An 18645-nucleotide genomic window follows, 5' to 3' on the forward strand; every position below is an offset into this window, starting at 1 on the left:
TCAGATGTGCTGGGCTCTTCCATTATTGGAGAGATTTGTGGAGCCTCATCTTGTATTGGGTTGTTTTAATTGTCCAGCACCATTCACGAATGGATGTGACAGCACTGCAAAGCTGAGATCTGATCCATTGATTGTGAAAACATGCAGTTCTGTTTATAGGATACTGCCTATATGTTTTCACACAAAGTAGTCCTGTGCTTTGGCTTCACCAGGTTGATACCTTTATTTTTAGGTGTGCTTGGTGCTCTTCTCAATGTGCCCTCCTGCACTTTTCATTGAACCAGGCATATTGGTAGCTGTGGAAGTGGATATGTTGGGCCCTGAGGTTGCAGACTGTTTTTGAGTATATTGCTGCTGCTGATGGCGCACACTGTTTTTTGGGTGTCCAGTCTTGAATTGCTAGATCTGTTCAAAATTGATCCTATTTATCATGTGGGTGGTGCCACATAATAAACTGGAGAGTATCCCCAATTTGAAGATGGGACTTCACGTTTGCAGGGATTGTGCACTTGTCACTCTTGATACTGTCATGAGCAGATGCTTCTGGCAGAGAGATTGGTGAGGATGAGATCAAATATATTTTTCCCCCTTGGTTCCCTCACTACCTGCCATCCATGCTGTCTACCAGCCATATTCTTTAGGACTCAACCAACTCAGTCAGTGGTGGTTCTTCAACGTTGAAGTCGCCCAGTCAGAATTTATTCTGTGCACTTGCCACCCTTGGTGTCAGTTTCAAGTCTCGTTGAACTTGGAAAAGAGCTGATACATCAGCTGAGAGGAGAGGGTTGGTATGTGCAAATCAGCAGGATGGTTCCTTATCCATGTTTTGACAGATGCCATGAAATCTCATGGGGTCTGTAGTCAGTGTTAAGGAATCCCAAGGAAATTCCTTCTGACTGACTGCCTTCACCTCCACTGGATCTGTCCAGCTCATGGGACAGGACATACAGTGGATGACAGTGATGGTATCTGGGTATTTGTGTAAGATAGGAATACACGTGTATTCCTAATGTCTAGCGATTGCTTGACTAGTATGTGTGAGACAGCTCTCCAGTTTTGGCACAAGTCCCAGGATCTTAGTAAAGAGGTCTTTGTAGGATTGATGGGGGAGGGGGAATAAGTTTGCGGTTGTCATTACTGCTGCTTAGGTCAATGCCAGAGAGTCCATCTGGTTTCTTTCCTTTTTGAGACCTTGTGGCATTTAGATACAACTGTCCATTGCTTGTCCATTTCAGAAGGCAGTTGATAGTTGAACACATTGCTGTGGGCCTGGAAGCACATGTATGCCAAACCAGATAAGGGTGGTAGATTTCCTTCCCTAAAATGGCATTAATGAACCAGAAGTATTTTTCTAATTGATCCTGGATTTGTGGTCATGGAAGTTAACAATCTAACCATTTAGTGGAGTTTGTATGTTCTCCCCGTGTCTGCGTGGCTTTTCTCCAGTTTCCTCCCACAGTCCAAAAATGTGCAGATTAGGTGAATTGGCCATGCTAAATTGCCTGTAGTGTTGGGTGAAGGGGTTAATGTAGGGGAATGGGTCTGGGTGGGTTGTGCTTTGGCAGGTCGGTGTTCACTTGTTGGGCTGAAGGGCCTGTTTCCACACTGTAAGTAATCTAATCTAATCTAATCTAGTGGCAGTAAAGGAGACTATTTGGCCAGTTATGTCTGTGGTTCTTTGGAGCAGTCTAATTTGACCTCTCCTCACTTGTAAGTCAAAATTTTTACTTTCTAATATTTATCTAGATCCCTTTTGAAAATTTATTATTGAACCGACTCCCATCACCTTTTCAAACATAAGTGTAGGCATTTTTCCTGGTCACCTGTGATCCTTGTGCAAATTTGCTTAAAACTATAACTTTTGATGACTGAGTCTTCTGATGCTGGAAGCGGTTTCTTCGACTCGCCCTCTCAGACCACTTCGGTATTTTCAAAGCCTTGACCAAATCTCCCCTTCACCTTCTCTGCAGCAAGAAGATCAATCTCACTTTCTCCATTCATGCCTGATACAATGTCTAGCAAATTTCCTGTGCATGATTCCTTGTAGATATTGCCCACTTAGAGAAATCTGGAATGATTTCCCATGACTAGAACCGTGAGGTGGGAAAATAAAAATCCAGTTTGATTCTCTTTAATGATTGCCCACAGATGTGTGGCACAACATAACCTTCAAGGCATTTGGAAATAAGGTGAGCAGGAAAATGCCTATTTTAAAAAGTGTTCATGGGACGTGAGCGTTGCTTGCTAGGGCAACAGTGCCCATTTAATGCCCATCCCTAACTACCCAGCATCAACAACACAGTGGTTCTGGAGTCACTTGTAGGCCAGACAATTTAAGGATGACAGATCTCCTTCCCTATTGGGCATTAACGAACCAGATAGGATTTTATAGCAATCAACAATGTTGCTACTAGGTAAGCCTTTTATTCCAGAGTCTTATTGAATCCAAATGACACCATCTACCATGGTAGGAATTCAGCCGATTTTGTCAGAAAATTAGAATCACAGAATCTCTATAATATAGATGGAGGTCATTTACCCAGTGAGTTTGCACCGACCCATCAAAGAGCATCTCATCCTATCTCCTAAATCCACATTTACCAGAGTTAACTCACCTGGCCTGCATGCTATGGGACAGTTAGCATAGCCAACCCACCTAAACTGTACATCTTTGGATTGTGGGAGGAACTGGAGCACCCGGAGGAAGCTTACATGGACACGAGAAGAACATGCAAACTCCAGCACCAGGGAGCCAGGTTCGATCCACCCTGTGGTGATTGTCTGTGTGTAGGCTGCCGTGCTAACCACTGAGACACCTATTAGCCTGGGGTTCTAGATTAAGAGAACAGTGATGTGACCACAATCCCTGCCCCCACAACCCTATTTCCTCTTTTAAAAAAAAAAGTTTTAAAAATTAGAACATGCTAAGAATGCAGCTTAATATGTTTGCTCACTTGACCTGAAACAATAACTCTATTTCCTTGCATAAATACTGCTTGAGCTGTTGAGTTTTTCCAACATCTTTTGTTTCAACTTGGAATTTCCAGTGTTGACAGTATTTTGCTTTTGATGCAGCTTTTGCTGTTTTTCCTTTTTGAAAGGAGTTACTGACTGAGAAATATCACGATCCTGATATAGTCTTTGACATCTGCAGCTGTCAGTTTGTCTACCATTATTCATTTGAGACATTACAACAGGCAGACACCATGCTGAAGAATGCCTGTGAACGCTTGCGTCCTGGAGGATACTTCATTGGAACTACGCCAAATGCTTTTGAACTTGTGTAAGTCTAAATTTTTGTTTTATTTTTTCAAGAATTTGAGCATGAATATGGGAGGAAAGAAATAATGGAATGATTGAATGAGAAAATACTAAATTAGATCTAAGTTTCCAGGAAGTTAGTTAGGCATATTATTACATTCAGCTTCAAACTGTTTCTGAGGTATCTTGTTCCACAACTGAAGCTTCTGGGTGAAAAAGTTATATTTTGGTTTCCTTCTTGCTAATGTGTAAATTGACACTTGAATATTTTACTGTAGGTAGCCAGTAGTTTTTAAGTAGTTTAATTGTCTAATCCTAACAGTGAAAACTTAACCTCTTCATCCAACTCACTGTTCTTTGAAATTGTCTTTTCTTGGTTGTCTTTGTACCTACTCTTATTGCCCTATCCTTTTTATGGCTAGTAGACTTAAAGATAGATGGAGTATGTTGGCTGCCAAGTTCTACAGTTTTTTTGTTTGAACATGATTCATCTTCCAAAAATAATCCAATATCTTTTTTTTGATCTCTGATGTTGGATCCAAACATAGCTTTTCTTTTTGTAGATTTATCAATACATATGCTCGTAACTTTCCTTGTATTTATGGACTGAATTCCCTGCTTGTTTTCAGTATTCTGTAGTAAATGGCTCACCATTTTTGGGAATGTGATGAATTGACTTCCTCCTAGACTCTAGCTTCAACAGATAGTTGAAGCAGCTAACTTGATAGGTACCTCTAGCGTTTTCCTAAATATCCACTTCCTTCAGCATATAATAAGTGCATTTTATACATTTGTTTTCCAAGAACAGGAGCAATAGCTCCCCATTTTGTACGCAGTTCTGACTTGAACCGCCATGGCTGAGTCAAACATCTGGAGGTCTCTACCAAATAGCGTCTTCTCTACAGATTAGAGCTGTTATAGAGGCATAAAAGTCATACAGCACGGAAACAGACCCTTGAGTTCAACCAGTCTGTATCACCATAATCCCTAACTAAGTTAGTCACATCTGCCCATTAATTGAAAGATATCCCTTCAAACCTTTCCTATTCATGTACTTATTCAAATGTCTTTTAAACGTTGTAACTGTACCCACATCCACCAATTCCTCTGGAAGTTCATTCTACATACGAAACACTGTTTTAAAAACAAAACAAAAGTTGCTTCATGTCTTTTGAAAATTTTTCTTAAGGGGTGGCATGGTGGCTCAGTGATTAGCACTGCTGCCTCATAGTTCCAGGGACCTGGGTTCGATTCCAGCCTTGGGCGATTCTGTGTGGAGTTTATACATTCTCCCTGATGCTCCATATCTCAAGATGTGCAGCTTAGGTGAATTGTCCATGTTAAGTTGCTCGTAGTGTTCAGGGATATGTAGGTTAGGTGCATTAGTTCAGGGGTAAATGTAGAGTAATAGGGAAACTGGTCTGGGTGGGGCACTCTTCCGAGGGTCAGTTTGGATTTGTTGGGCTGAAGGGCCTGTTTTACACACTGTAGGGATTCTATGATTCCTCTCACCTTAATGTGCCCTCTAGTCTTGAATTCTCCACCATAGGGAAGAGGCATGTGCCATTTACCTTATCTATACCCCTCATTATTTTATAAACATCTACAATGTCACCTCTCAACCCTCTGTACTCATGTGGAAAAACTCCCAGGCTGTCCAGCCTTACCTTATAACTCAAACCCTCCATTCCCAGTAACATTCTGCTAAATCTCTTCTGAACCTTCTCCAGCTTAACAACGTCCTTACTATAACAGGGTAACTAGAACTAGACACACTGCTCCAGAAGAGGCTTCACCAACATCTTGCACAACCTCAACATAATGTCCCAACTCCTGTGTTCAAAGATCTGCACAATGAAGGCAAGGAGGCTAAAAGCTTCTTATCCACATGTGGTGCAAACTTTAAAGAATGATGTACCTGAACCTGGTCTCTGTTCTACAACACTACCCAAAGCTCTACTTTTAATTGAATAAGTCACATTTTGGGAAAACAAAAAAAAAGACGTAATACCTCACTAATCCAAATTAAATTCCATTTGCCACACTTCAGCTCATTAACCTAATTGTTCAACAAGCCCAACTGCTATTAGATAATAGGTAAGTTAGTGCCAGTGATGTCCACATCCTCTGGCTGACTGTAAGAAATAGCTATTTAGGCTAAATTAACTGCATTTATGGGCTTAATTGTGTTTAAGATTATAAATAGGAGTAGACATCTGATCTATTGAATAGATTCAATCATTTAATAAGATTATGCTTCACCTTCTACCTCCAAGCCACCTTTCTCAATGATACAGTATTCCTTGGTTTCCTTTCTAGAGAAAATCCTGTCAAAAACAACAAACTAAAGATGCTGGAAAACTGAAATGACAACAGAAATTGCTGGTCTGGCAGCTTCTGTGGAGAGAAAGCAGAACTGAAAAAGTAGCCCCTTAATCCTTGAGCATCTAGTTCCTTTTATAGGGTAGACCATTCCAGATTCACGGTCATCTCAATCAGAAGCTGTCTCCTTGTCCCCAACCAAAATGATGCGTGTCCTCTTCTCGTCCACCTCCCCACTTTGGAAATGTGAGCTACTAGCTGTCGATTCTCTGTCCAGAGAAACATTCTCCCAGTATCCACCCAGTCAAACTTCTTAAGAATATTATATATTTAATGATTCTTGTTTTTCTAGACTCTGGGGATATGAGCCATATGTACTCAAACCTCCCTGATAGGGAATGAGTCATTTGCATTCTTAATTCCTTGCTGGAACTTTTAAGTTATTAAGTTGAATGGTGATAGATTGGGAAAGATGGAGGAGCAATCAGACCTGGGAGTCCTTGTACACCATTCACTGAAAGTAAACAAGCAGATTAAGAAAGCAATTGTTATGTTGACTTTAAAAGCAAGAGAATTTAAGTACAGGAGTAGGGATGTCTTGCTGCAATTGTATGGGGCCTTGGTGAGATCACACCTAGAATATTGTGTGCAATTTTGAGCTTATTATCTGAGAAAGGTGTCCTAGCTATGGAGGAAGTGTGAGGAAGGTTTACCAGACTGATTCCTGGGATGACATAACTGGATATATTAGGACTTGCATTCATTTAGAATTTAGAAGAATATGGGGTGATCTCATAGAAACCTATAAAGTTTCAACAGGACCGAACAGTGTTCCCAATGACCTGGGAGTCCAGAACCAGGGGTCACAGTCTAAGGTAAGAGGTAGGCCATTTAGGACCTAGGTGAGAAATGTTTTCACCCAGAGAGTGGTGAATCTGTGGAATTGTCTCCCAAAGAAGGCAGTTGCATCCAAAACATCGAATGTTTACTTTGAAGTTAGATGAAATTCTTGGGGCTAAAGGGATCAAAGACTATGGGTAGAAAGTGGGAACAGGGTACTGAGTTGATTGGTTTGAATAGTGGAGCAGGCTTTAATGGCCAAATTTCCCAGTCGTCTTCTTTTCTATGTTTTCACCTCTTTGACCACTCTGCATTTGGCTTTGTTTCACCCAACAATAGATGCTTCTAGATTTTATGCGTTACAGTTGAGTTAGTTCGTTTCCAGTCCTGAATTTAGTGAATTATGACAGTGACCATGCAATTGTCAGATTTTATTTATTTATTGGTATTGCTTCAATATGTTTCTTTCCTCTTCAGAAAACGTTTGGAAGCATCAGAAACCAGCTCATTTGGAAATGAATTATACAGTGTAACGTTTCAAAAGAAAGGCGAATACCCACTCTTTGGCTGCCAGTATGACTTTAGCTTGGAAGGAGTAGTTAACGTCCCTGAATTCCTTGTTTATTTTCCACTGTTTGAAGAGTAAGTTATTTGTCGAGAAAGCAGTTCTAATTCTGTATTACAGCCTTAGATTTCTAATGTTGGCTGACCACTTTTGTATTTGGAAATTTGGGTACATTTGGTAGAAACAGAGGCAAAAGCTAAAACATTAGATTTCAACAATTGTGTTGCCTTAATTGTTAGAATATAACCTTTAACTAAGATGAAACCTATAATGTTTCAAGTAGTTTTATTTTATTACACTATTCCAGTAAAGCATAGAGTATAAACGTCAGCAGTCCCAAACAGCAGTCACATTGATTCCTTCAGTTCAATTCCTGAGAAACATTGCTCTTATACTCAATGGTAACCGATATTTCTCTGGCAGTGTGAGAGAAAGGTAGTACATGCATCTATATGGAGCTTGTCATGAGCTCTGAGCATCCTCGTGCCAATGACTAACTGTTATAGTCACTGTAAATGAAAATATAAGCAACTCTCTTTGCTCTCTCAAGCTTCCACAATCGCATGGATAATGACCAGATAATTTGTTTTTGAGATGATATCAATTCAGAGATAAATATTGGCTATGACACCAGAGAAAATTTTCGCACAAATCTGAAATTGTGCACTAGGATCTTTTATAACCCCTCGTTAAACGGGACTTTAGTTTAAGGTCCAAAGGTGACACCACTGACAGGGCACTGCACTGTAAAGACTGCTTTAGAGTGTCACCTGAGGTTTCTGAAGCCAAGTCTCCAAAGGGGGACATAACCTTCTGACTTGTAGGTGATGTGCTACAACTGAGCCACTGATGCAAAGTAACTGACTATCAGGAGTATTAGCCACTGTAGTTGTACGTTGGCAGGAACAGTGAGACACTGCATGGTGAAAAGTAAGCTGCTGAGGTTACTCGTACTGTAAGGACCAGGTTGAGGGCCACACGCTTTTGGAAGAATGTTTGAGCATTTTGGTGACTTTCTGCAAGGCTAAATCGTAAGGTTTCATGGACTATTCCAATTTATTCTATTATTTGGTCTACCGGTTAATACTTTTGAGAAAATGAACTTGTTTATTTGCCTTGAATCTTCTACCGGTTTACCCTTAATCATTTATCGTAAATGAATTGCTTAACCAGTCTTGCGACCTGTTTTTGTTTTCAGTTTTAGGCAAGTGACTGACTTAAGATTTTCAGATTTAATGTACCTATTCTTTTGAAGTAGTGAATATATTTTGGGAAATATAAAAGGGGACTTAGATATTTGAATCTAATTTCAGGCTGGATTGTAGACATTCCAAAGAGCATTTTATTGTCTCATGGTCTGTATTCTCGCAATAAACGTTTAAAGCGAGCATTTTCATGTTAGTAAATGTGCTTGTGTGTTAATTGAACAATAAGAGTCAAACTCAGTGTAAGAATACTGGTCTTCACCAATGCATTATTGTCTGCTGGTTTGGCCAGGAGGTGAGCTCCTTTCAGTATAATTACTCATTGTAAAGGTGTAGCAGCTGTTTAAATTGGTCTTTGTCCTTCTAGGATGGCTAAAAAGCACAAGATGAAGCTTGTTTTAAAAAAAACTTTTGCCGAGTTTTTCAAAGAGAAAGTCCAGAATTCGGAACATAAAATGCTGCTGAAGAAAATGAAGGCGTTAGAGGTAATATAAAACAATAGCTAATAATAGGGTGGGACTGGATAAACCATCTGGCCTTTTGGTGATTTTTCTTTTTGCTAATGGTCAAATACATGAAATGGAAAGTTTGCAGTGTGAGATTTGACATGAGGGCTTCGTAGAATCATAGAACCCTTACAGTGTGGAAACAGGCTGTTTGACCCAGTGGGTACACACTGAACAGCATCTCACCCAGACCCATCCTCTTACTCCTGCATTTCCCTAACCCACCAAGCCTGCACATCTCTGAACACTATGGGAAATTTAGCATGGCACATCTTGCATATCTTTGGACAGTGGGAGGAAACTAGCAAACCAGGCATGTGAAAGTTTAAAATCAGAATTAAAATTTCAGGGTTTTTCCAAAAGGTTCCCTTTGTATTCCTGGTTTCCAGGGCATAATACAGTGAAGATAAAAAGCTTTGGTGTTAATTTGGCAGAAATCAGCGCTGTTTGGAATCCACAAACTTCTCTTCTGAATCTAAAGGTGATGTTATATATGTTGTATTTCAGTATTGATGACTACACTTCCTGTTTGGTTCACTGTTGTCTTCCGGGAAAGGAATTGTGCCATCCTTATGAAAATGGCTGATGGGTAGCTCCAGACCATTAGCAGTGTGGTTGATTCTCCTCTCAGATGTACTAAATATTTTAAATGGAGATGATAAGTGTGAAAGGAAATGGGAATGTGTATTTAAATTCCACCACAGCAGCTGGGCTCTAATAAGTTGAACTTGGACAGCAAACAAATAAAACTAGATTTAAATTCTATAAAGTGAGCCCTATGAAACTGAAATGTGGTTTGTGGGTATGTGAATGCAACTTTAATGAAGGTATGCTGCTGCAGAGAGATTTCCAGAACACCTAGACGGTTTAGTTGATAGATGTCATTGTTGTTGAAAGAGGCTTAGCAAGCACCATGGATTAAACTATACAGTGCACAAACAACCAGAAGCTTTTTAACAACTCAGGTTTTGACTTGTGACTTAAAATCTCAGTATTTTAAAAAGGAGGTAAGAAAACAAATTCTCAATGCAAGGAGTGTTTCAAGATGAAAAGAGGTGCAGCCAATGTGAATTGTACACTAACAGACACGTCAATAGACAATAGGTGCAGGAGTAGGAGCCTGCACCACCATTCAATATGATCACGGCTGATCATCCTTAATCAGTATCCTGTTCCTGCCTTATCTCCATAACCCTTGATTCCACTATCCTTAAGAGCTCTATCCAACTCTTTCTTAAATGAATCCAGAGACTGGGCCTCCACTGCCCTCTGGGGCAGAGCATTCCACACAGCCACCACTTTCTGGGTGAAGAAGTTTCTCCTCATCTCTGTCCTAAATGGTCTACCCCGTATTTTTAAGCTGTGTCCTCTGGTTAGGCACTCACCCATCAGCAAAAACATGTTTCCTGCCTCCAGAGTGTCTAATCCTTTAATAATCTTATATGTCTCAATCAGATCCCATCTCAGTCTTCGAAACTCAAAGGTATACAAGCCCAGTTGCTCCAGTCTTTCAGCGTAAGGTAGTCCTGCCATTCCAGGAATTGACCTTGTGAACCTACGCTGCACTTCCTCAATAACCAGAATGTCTTTCCTCAAATTTGGAGACCAGAACTGCACACAGTACTCCAGGTGTGGTCTCACCAGGACCCTGTACAGCTGCAGAAGAACCTCTTCGCCTCTTCTTTGTGGCATCCACGATTTCTCGAGCCACCTCCTTCAGTACCCTGGGATGTAGACCATCAGGCCCTGGGGACTTATCAACCTTCAGACCTAACAGTCTCTCCAACACCAATTTCTGGCAAATATAAATTCCCTTAAGTGCAGGTCCTTCAGCCACTGTTACCTCAGGGGGATTGCTTGTGTCTTCCCCAGTGAACACAGATCTGAAGTACCAATTCAATTCTTCTGCCATTTCTTTGTTCCCCATAATATATTTCTGTCTTCAAGGGCCCAATTTTAGTCTTAACCATTTTTTTGCCTTTCACATACTTAAAAAAGCTTTTACTATCCTCCTTTATATTTTTGGCCAGTTTACCTTTGTACCTCATTTTTTCTCTGCGTATTTCCTTCTTCGTAATCCTCTGTTGTTCTTTAAAAGCTTCCCAGTCCTTTGTTTTCCCACTTATCTTTGCTATGTTGTACTTTTTCTCTTTTAACTTTATATATTTCTTAACTTCCCTCATCAGCCACGGCATCCAATGCTTCCTCCTAGGATCTATCTTCCTTTTTGGAATGAACTGATCCTGCATCTTCCGCATTATACACAGAAATATCCGCCATTGTTCCTCCACTGTCATCCCTGCTAAGGTATTGCACCATTGAACTTTGGCCAGCTCCTCCCTCATAGCTCCATAGTTCCCTTTATTCAACAGAAATATTGTCACTTCCGATTGTACCCGCTCCCTCTCAAATTGCAGATTGAAGCTTATTGTATTATGGTCACTACTTCCCAATGGCTGCTTCACTTTGAGGTCCCTGATCAATTCTGGTTCGTTGCACAATACCAGATCCAGAATTGCCTTCTCCCTGGTAGGCTCCAGCCCGCTGTTCTAAGAATCCACCTCGGAGGCACTCCACAAAGTCTCTTCCTTGAGGTCCAATATCATCCTGATTCTCCCAGTCTACCTGCATGTCCCCAGCGGTGGAATTCTAACTGTCTCCTTTTTCTATTGGGGAAAGTTCCCTGGTCAGGGAGTAATGTAACCTTGTTCATTAACATATCGAGTAACACTGGACCAACATAGGCATACACTGATTTGTTGTATTCTCATCTGAGATCTTTGTCATTAGATGCACATTTATTTAGGGGTTTTAGTAGAAGGGGTAATGACAAGTAAAAGTAAGTAAAAACTTTCAAGTCCTCCCAATCATAAATATATTTTTTAAATTTGTGCTTCAATTCAGTATAATTATGCTTTATAAATGAGGCACAGTTTATAAAGCACACTGCTGACATCTTCTGGCATAAATTCAAAATTGCAGATTTTGTGCCAATGGATTCTTCAAGTTTTGATATCTCTGTTAACTGCAGCTTGATTCTGACTTTACTAGGTCTCCCTAGAATGAGTTAAAAATCACACAACACCAGGTTATAGTTCAACAGGTTTATTTGAAAGCACTAGCTTTCGGAGTGCTGCTCCTTCATCACGATCACCTAATGAAGGAGCAGTGCTCTGAAAGCTAGAGCTTCCAAATAAAGCTGTTGGACTATGACCTGGTGTCATGTGATTTTTAACTTTGCCCACCCCAGTCCAACACCAGCAACTCCAAATCATCCCTAAAATGACCCCCTGAATTCTTTTGAGATGAAGGTCACAATGTCTTGCTGTTCCTTTCTGTGCTGCTTTGTGATATGGATAACATAAGATACCAGATGGCACGGTGGCTCTGTGGTTTGCACTGCTATCTCACAGCACTAGGGACCAGGGTTTGGTTCCAGCCTCAGGCGACTATGCGTGGAGTTTGCATATTCTCCCTGCGTTGGCATGGATTTCTTCCCAATAGTCCGATTTCCTCTCTGTCCAAAGATTTGCCAGTTTAGGTTGACTGTCAGTGCTAAATTGCACAGTGTCCAGTGATATACAGAGGAACCTCGATTATCCGAATATCTGATTATTCGGCAAGATCACAACGTGTCACGCTTGACAAAATATTATCCAGAATTCGATTAACCGAACAAAATATTTCCTGCCCATGCCCTTCAGATAATCAAGGTTCCTCTGTATAAGTTAGGTGGATTAGCCATGGGAAATGCGGAAATATAATGGGTGAGTATGGGTGGGATGCTCTTTGGAGAGTCTGTGTGGACTTGTTGGGCCAAATGGCCTGTTTCCACACTGTAGAGATTCATGAAATAACCATTTGTGCCAGCATTTCACTTGCTTGTTGACTCAGCTGTCATGAAATCTGATTGTATTTTGAATAACACCAATATTTTTATTACTGGCTTTCTTTTGGCAAATGATTACTGAAATGTAATTGTGCTTTTGTGCCAGTTCAAAAGCAAGATGGGGCGCAGGGGACGGTATCCTAACTCCTGGAGACCTGTGTCAATATCCTTTAGATTTCTAAAAGATTGTTGTGAACAAGGAGGTGTAGGGGTTCTGCTCTAGACCATCCCAAGATAGTGTGGGCCTCTAAATGTGGACAGTGCAGATGGGAGCAGGAAATCGCAAAGGATCACAGACTGATTAAGTTAGTGGTTTACTTTACTGTGGAATCATGCACATTGGATCTAAGAAACTTTACAGCACTCTCTGAAGTTGTAAGAAACTGTATCAAAGATGTGTAATCTTGTCATTTTGTCGTCAGCCATGGATATTTAAATAACTACCTGGTGGACCATGAGTAGCCAATTGGATCTTTTTGACCCTGTTCATTCAATCGGTATGATTATGTCTGTGGCTCTGGCATCAATTCCATCTTCCTGTGCTCAGATATTCCTTCACACTCTCATTTTCAATAATCTACCTAACCTGGCCTTGAAAAGTGACATTCGGGAAGAGGAAGCATCATTAATGGTCCCAACTTCAATGAGGGCAAAATCTATTAAAAGACAAGGACTGAGATACTTGCAAGGACTTTGAGCCAGGGGTGAAAATTTATCACTACTCAGGATTTTGCAATGATCATTCTGCTACACACCTCAGTATGGCTTTGGTCCATCCATGTACAAAGGAGCTAAATTCCAGAGGTCTAATGACAATGACTGCTCATGACAGTATTACAGCTTTCAGCTTTCTACGGCTTTCAGAGAACTGGGGTTAGAGTTAGAAGTAGTTTGATGGAAACTCTCCACTAGTTTTAGCACTGCTGCCTCACTGCACCAGAGACCCGGGTTCAATTCCCGCCTCGGGCAACTGTCTGTATGGAGTTTGCACATTCTCCCCGTGTCTGCGTGGGTTTTCTCTGGTTTCCTCCCACAGTCCAAAAATGTGCTGGTTAGGTGAATTGGCCTTACGAAATTGCCCTTGGTGCTTGGTGAAGGGTTAAATGTAGGGGAATGGGTCTGGGTGGGTTGCTCTTCGGAGGGTTGGTGTGGACTTGTTGGGCTGAAGAGCCTGTTTCCACACTAAGTAATCTAATCTAATCTAAAGGAAGATGGTTCGAGACATCACTGCAGAAGTTCCTCAGGATCGTGTCAGAGGCCTAACCATCTTTAGCCATTCCAGCAATGGCTGTCTTCCATTGTGAGGTCAGGTTGTTCACACAGCCTGTTTGACTTTCACCCCATGTATTAGCTTAACTGTTCACTCCATCTTCCACTGGCATTCAGTGGCAGCAGTATGTTCAAGATATACTGCAGCAGCTTATGAACGCTTCTTCCAAAGCCATGATCTTTACTGTATCGAAGATTGGTGCAGTAGACGCGTAGGACTAGCACTAGCAGGCTCTCTCTCCCCTCCCAACCTGTCAAGAAAATTTTCACACTATCCTGACTTGGAGTTATATTGCCTTCCACTCAGTATTATTGGGTCAAATCCTGGAGCCTCTCTCCCTAACAACATTTTTGAGTGTAACTACCTCAAATAGACTGCAGTGATTTTAAAAAATGGATCACGATACAACTTCTTCAAGGACAATTAAGGAACAGATGGTAAATTGTAGCATAGTTAGTGATGCCTACATCTTGCTTTTACGATCCACACTGATGCTAATCACAAATCGGATTTCAAGTGAAACCTGGTTCCATAAATCATAAGTTTGTTTATTGCATTTGATCACCTTGATGGTTAATTCCAGAACATAATCACACTAGGCTGTGCTTTTTTTTAAATTAAAAAAAACGCAAATCTATAATGCAAAAAGTTACATATGTTATAGTTTTGTAAGATCTTAAGGAAAACAAAGTTTGTCTTTTTCCCAGTAATATTCTTGATATATGGTCAATCCCAGTGAAGTGCAACTCTTTCTTAACTCTCTCCTTTCTCTTAATTGATTCTTGCTGGTTTTGATGACCTAGAAACTTCCTTCCACTTCTCACACCTTAGAAACTTCACATACTAACCTGCCCTTTGTTGATATGAAGCTGTCTTTCTGAACTGAATTAAAACTTCTAGTGGCACCTGGTCTGTTTTCTTTTTACATTGGAAAAGTTCAACTTTTGGAAACACTTTATTAACTTGTTGGAATTCTGAGGCATTTAACTAAAATTGCATGTTTTCTTGAAATTTACATAATTGTTGCATGGTTCCAAATGTTAAAAAGTTGTTGTTGCAGAACTAAAACCATAAGTCTATTTTTGTCTCCAAAATACAAATTTTAAATGATAATATACACCTCTTACTACACTGGATGCAACAGAAGAAGATTTGTTTGGGTTCTGTTATGATAGGTTTTCTTCCAACGTCAGTGCTGAGGAGTGAAAAGTCATTTTATTAATTAATCTGTTTTCTGAGCCTGGTTTTCTAATTGTCTTTTTTTAAAAAATGTAGGTTTTCAACATGGATAATGTGTTTTAAAACACTTTTTTTTGTCATATTACTTATACAATATTTGGTTGTATTTTTCAGCAATATCCTAGTGCAGAGAATAAAGGTAATCCAACATTTAACCAGCAGGATTATGTGCATGCAGAAGATTACCTGAAGAACCCACAAGCAATACTGCCACTTGTAGGTTTGAATAGTTCCTTTGTTTAATGTAATTAATTATCTAATTAATCTATCTTGAAGCTAAATGAACATTGTCTCATCTGCAAACTTATGTCAATTGTTAAAGATAGATGGAGGGAGAGGTGATGTTGAGGCATGGAGACTGCAGAAGGACTTTGTACAGGACTAGGAGAGTGGGTAAAGTAGTATCAAATGGAATGCATTGTGAGAAAGTGTGGGATTATGCAGAAGACTAGAGGTATAAACTATTTTCTAAATGAGGAAATACTTTGGCAATTTGAAACACTAAAGGAATCTTGCAGAGAATTCCACAGGCTCACCACTCTGGGTGTAGAAATTTTTCCTCATCTCAGTCTTAAAACTTATCTTAAAACTATGACCTCAGGTCGGGACTCCCCAACCATCAGGAACATCCACATCTAACTTGTCCAATTCTGTTAGAATTTTACAAGTTTCTGTAAGATTCTTTTCATTCTTCTAAACTCCAGTGAATATAACTGAAACTGATTCAGTCCTTCCTCCTCATATGCTAGTACTGCCCAGAATGAATTTGGTAACCCTTTGCTGTACTCAGCCATTGCAAGAATATGCTTCCTCAATTAAAGAGACCAAAACTGCACAGAGTATTCCAGATGTGGCTTTCCAGTGCACTTAATAATTGCAGCAAGGCATTTGTGCTCCTGTAGACGAATCCTCTTCCTATGAAGGCCAATATATATTTTGCCTTCCTTGCTTTCTGCACCGACGCTTTTAGCGACTAGTACATGAAGGCACCCAGCTCTTGAACATTCCCCTCCCTCAAGTCATTCAAAAAATAATCTGCCTCTCTTTGTTTGATACCAATGTGGATAATCTTACATTTTTCCACATTACACTGCATCTGTCATGCATTTGCCCAGTCTTTCAGCCTACCCAAAACACACTGCAATATCTCTGCATCCACCTCACAGCTCACCCTTCCACCCAGCTTTGTGTCATCTGCAAATTGAGATATTACAGTTCCCTCATTTAGTCATTACATATATAATAGCTGGGTCAGAGTACCAAACAGTGTGTTACCCCACTAGTCACTGCCTGGCATTCAGGAAAATACCCATATATGCCTACTGTTTGTTTCCTGTGTTGCGTAATGGGGTAAACCCCCCTCCCCCGCTAATTTAAACCTGCAACACAAGATTTACCCTGTCCTATAATTTGTGAAAATTCGAGAGTCAAAGAGCTACTATTCAAAGTAAAAATTAACAACTTTTTGCTCAAGTCTAAGAGACAGAAATTGACTAATAACTATTTATAACTCATTTGTTTAAATCCATCTTGTTCATTCCCCTCTACAATACTGGTCTGATAAAACCCTATTTAAGATTTACCAAAATTTTCAAATTTTAAAACCAGCCAGCTGTCGAATCTTCTCCTTGTATCTTCCTCTGTAAGTTTGCTCTCCAGGTTGGTGTCAATGTTTTTTTCTCTGCGCAAACTCCTTCCCCAGACAGGTACCTCTCAGAGTTCTTACTAGCTTCCTACATCGGTTGGTCTGTTGGCAGTTCTCTCTCAACTGTTCAATTTTTTCCGGTTTTATGCCCCAAAGCATTGGATCGTTTAATTGGTATCTTGGGGCGTTTTTTAAACTGATCGGCCGAATTTGAATTTGTTTGTGTCTCATGGCAACCCAGCCAGTGTGAGCTGTTCTGACTAAGCATTACAATGTTACCTTGTTCCAGACACACTTACTCTCCAAGTCCTTGCTAGCTTTCAACTCTCTTAAAGGTACAGTAGCCCTTACACCTTCATAACACCTTTCCCCTTAAGAAAATAAAGAACCAACATAATGAAAAGATTTTTTTTTTCTATTCTTTAAATACATTGGCATAACATACAGATAACGTTTAATCTAAGTTCGCCTCAACTATTTCCCATATATGTGTAAAAAAAGTTGGATAAAGACAAATCTCACATAAACTTTCAGTTAAGTCTGCGATAATGCGTCTGTGATTACATTCTTCCAACCTACAGCACATATGATTCTTAAATTAAAAGTTTGTAATATACGACTCCAATGAAATATCTCACATTCTTGTCTTTAAAGTGTTAAGAATATAAGGGGATTGTGATCAGTGTGCACAATATTCTTTGACAAATTATTCGTCACATGCACATTAAAATGTTGTAAGGCCCGGACCAAATTCAATACTACTATTTCGATCGTGGAGTATTTCCTCTGCTGGATGTGGAGTATCTTCAAAAAGTAACCAACTGGCAGTTAAATCCCATCATCATTGTCCTGTAGCAGTACAGCTCCAACTCCTATGTCAGTAGCGTCGATGGCAACTTTAAAAGGATTTGAAAAGCTTTGAGTAGCTAGAACTGGTGCAGTGGTTAATATTGCTTTGAAATGGTTGAATGTCTCCTGGCATTGTTCTGTCCACTGAAATGATGCCATTACACCGCTGAAGTTTGGAACAAATTTTGGATAGAATCCGCTGAGTCCTAAGAATCAAAGCACCTCTTTCTTAGAGGTTGGTCATCGAAAATCCTTGATAGCCTGCATCTTTGCATTCCGTGGGGTCAACCTTCCATGACTGATGTTTTGTCCCAAGAATATCACCTGTGCTTTTACGAATTCAGTTTTGTTTAAGTTTCTCTCCAGTTTTGCTTCTCGTAGTCATTCAAAGAGCTCTGCCAACTCTACCATGTCATCTTTCCAGGACTTAGTGAAGATCTACTACATCATCCAAGTAGACTGCACTGTTTGTTAACCCAGCCACAACTCTGTTCGTGAGTCTTTGGAATGTGGCAAGTGCATTCTTCATTCCAGAGGGCATCACTTTAAATTGATGCAGCCCATTTGGGGTTACAAATGTAGAAATTTCTTTTACTGTCTTTGATAAAGCTACCTGCCAGCAACCACGCAGTAAGTCTAACTTGGTGATGTAACTGGCTTATCCGACTTTCTCGATTCAGTCCTCCAATCTCCAAATTGGATGTAAGTCTGATTTTTGTAACGGCTTTGACCTTTCGATAATCCATGTAAAATTGTTGAGTCCGTCTAGTTTGAAGTAAGATGATTGGTGAACTCCACTCGCTCTGACTTGGTTTGATGGCATCCTTCTCAAGCATAACCTCCATCTCCTTCTGGGACCTGTCTGGCTTTGAAAGGATTAAGCCGATAGGGGTGTTGTTTTATCGGAACTGTATTCCCCATGTCTACTTCATGCATTAATCTTCCCCATCTGATTCTTATGTATGTCCTTATTCTGCAGTAACAAATCTTTCAATTGCGTTGAGAGAATATCTTTCAATTGAGACAGATAGTTTAACCTATCCCACTCATCAAG

The 18645-nt window shown here is 40.2% G+C and overlaps 1 protein-coding gene across 1 annotated transcript in view; it reads left to right on the top strand.

Moving 5' to 3' along the window:
* rnmt (RNA (guanine-7-) methyltransferase) overlaps nucleotides 1–18645 on the top strand; it is a 47678-nt gene that overhangs the window by 13362 nt on the left and 15671 nt on the right. Inside the window, exons 5-8 of the mRNA XM_060824513.1 lie at nucleotides 3102–3283; nucleotides 6901–7065; nucleotides 8561–8678; nucleotides 15212–15313. Of these exons, the coding sequence (XP_060680496.1) occupies nucleotides 3102–3283; nucleotides 6901–7065; nucleotides 8561–8678; nucleotides 15212–15313 (567 nt within the window). The remainder of the gene's footprint in view (nucleotides 1–3101; nucleotides 3284–6900; nucleotides 7066–8560; nucleotides 8679–15211; nucleotides 15314–18645) is intronic.

Source organism: Hemiscyllium ocellatum, chromosome 4, assembly GCF_020745735.1.
Source record: "Hemiscyllium ocellatum isolate sHemOce1 chromosome 4, sHemOce1.pat.X.cur, whole genome shotgun sequence".
NCBI classification, from domain to species: domain Eukaryota; kingdom Metazoa; phylum Chordata; class Chondrichthyes; order Orectolobiformes; family Hemiscylliidae; genus Hemiscyllium; species Hemiscyllium ocellatum.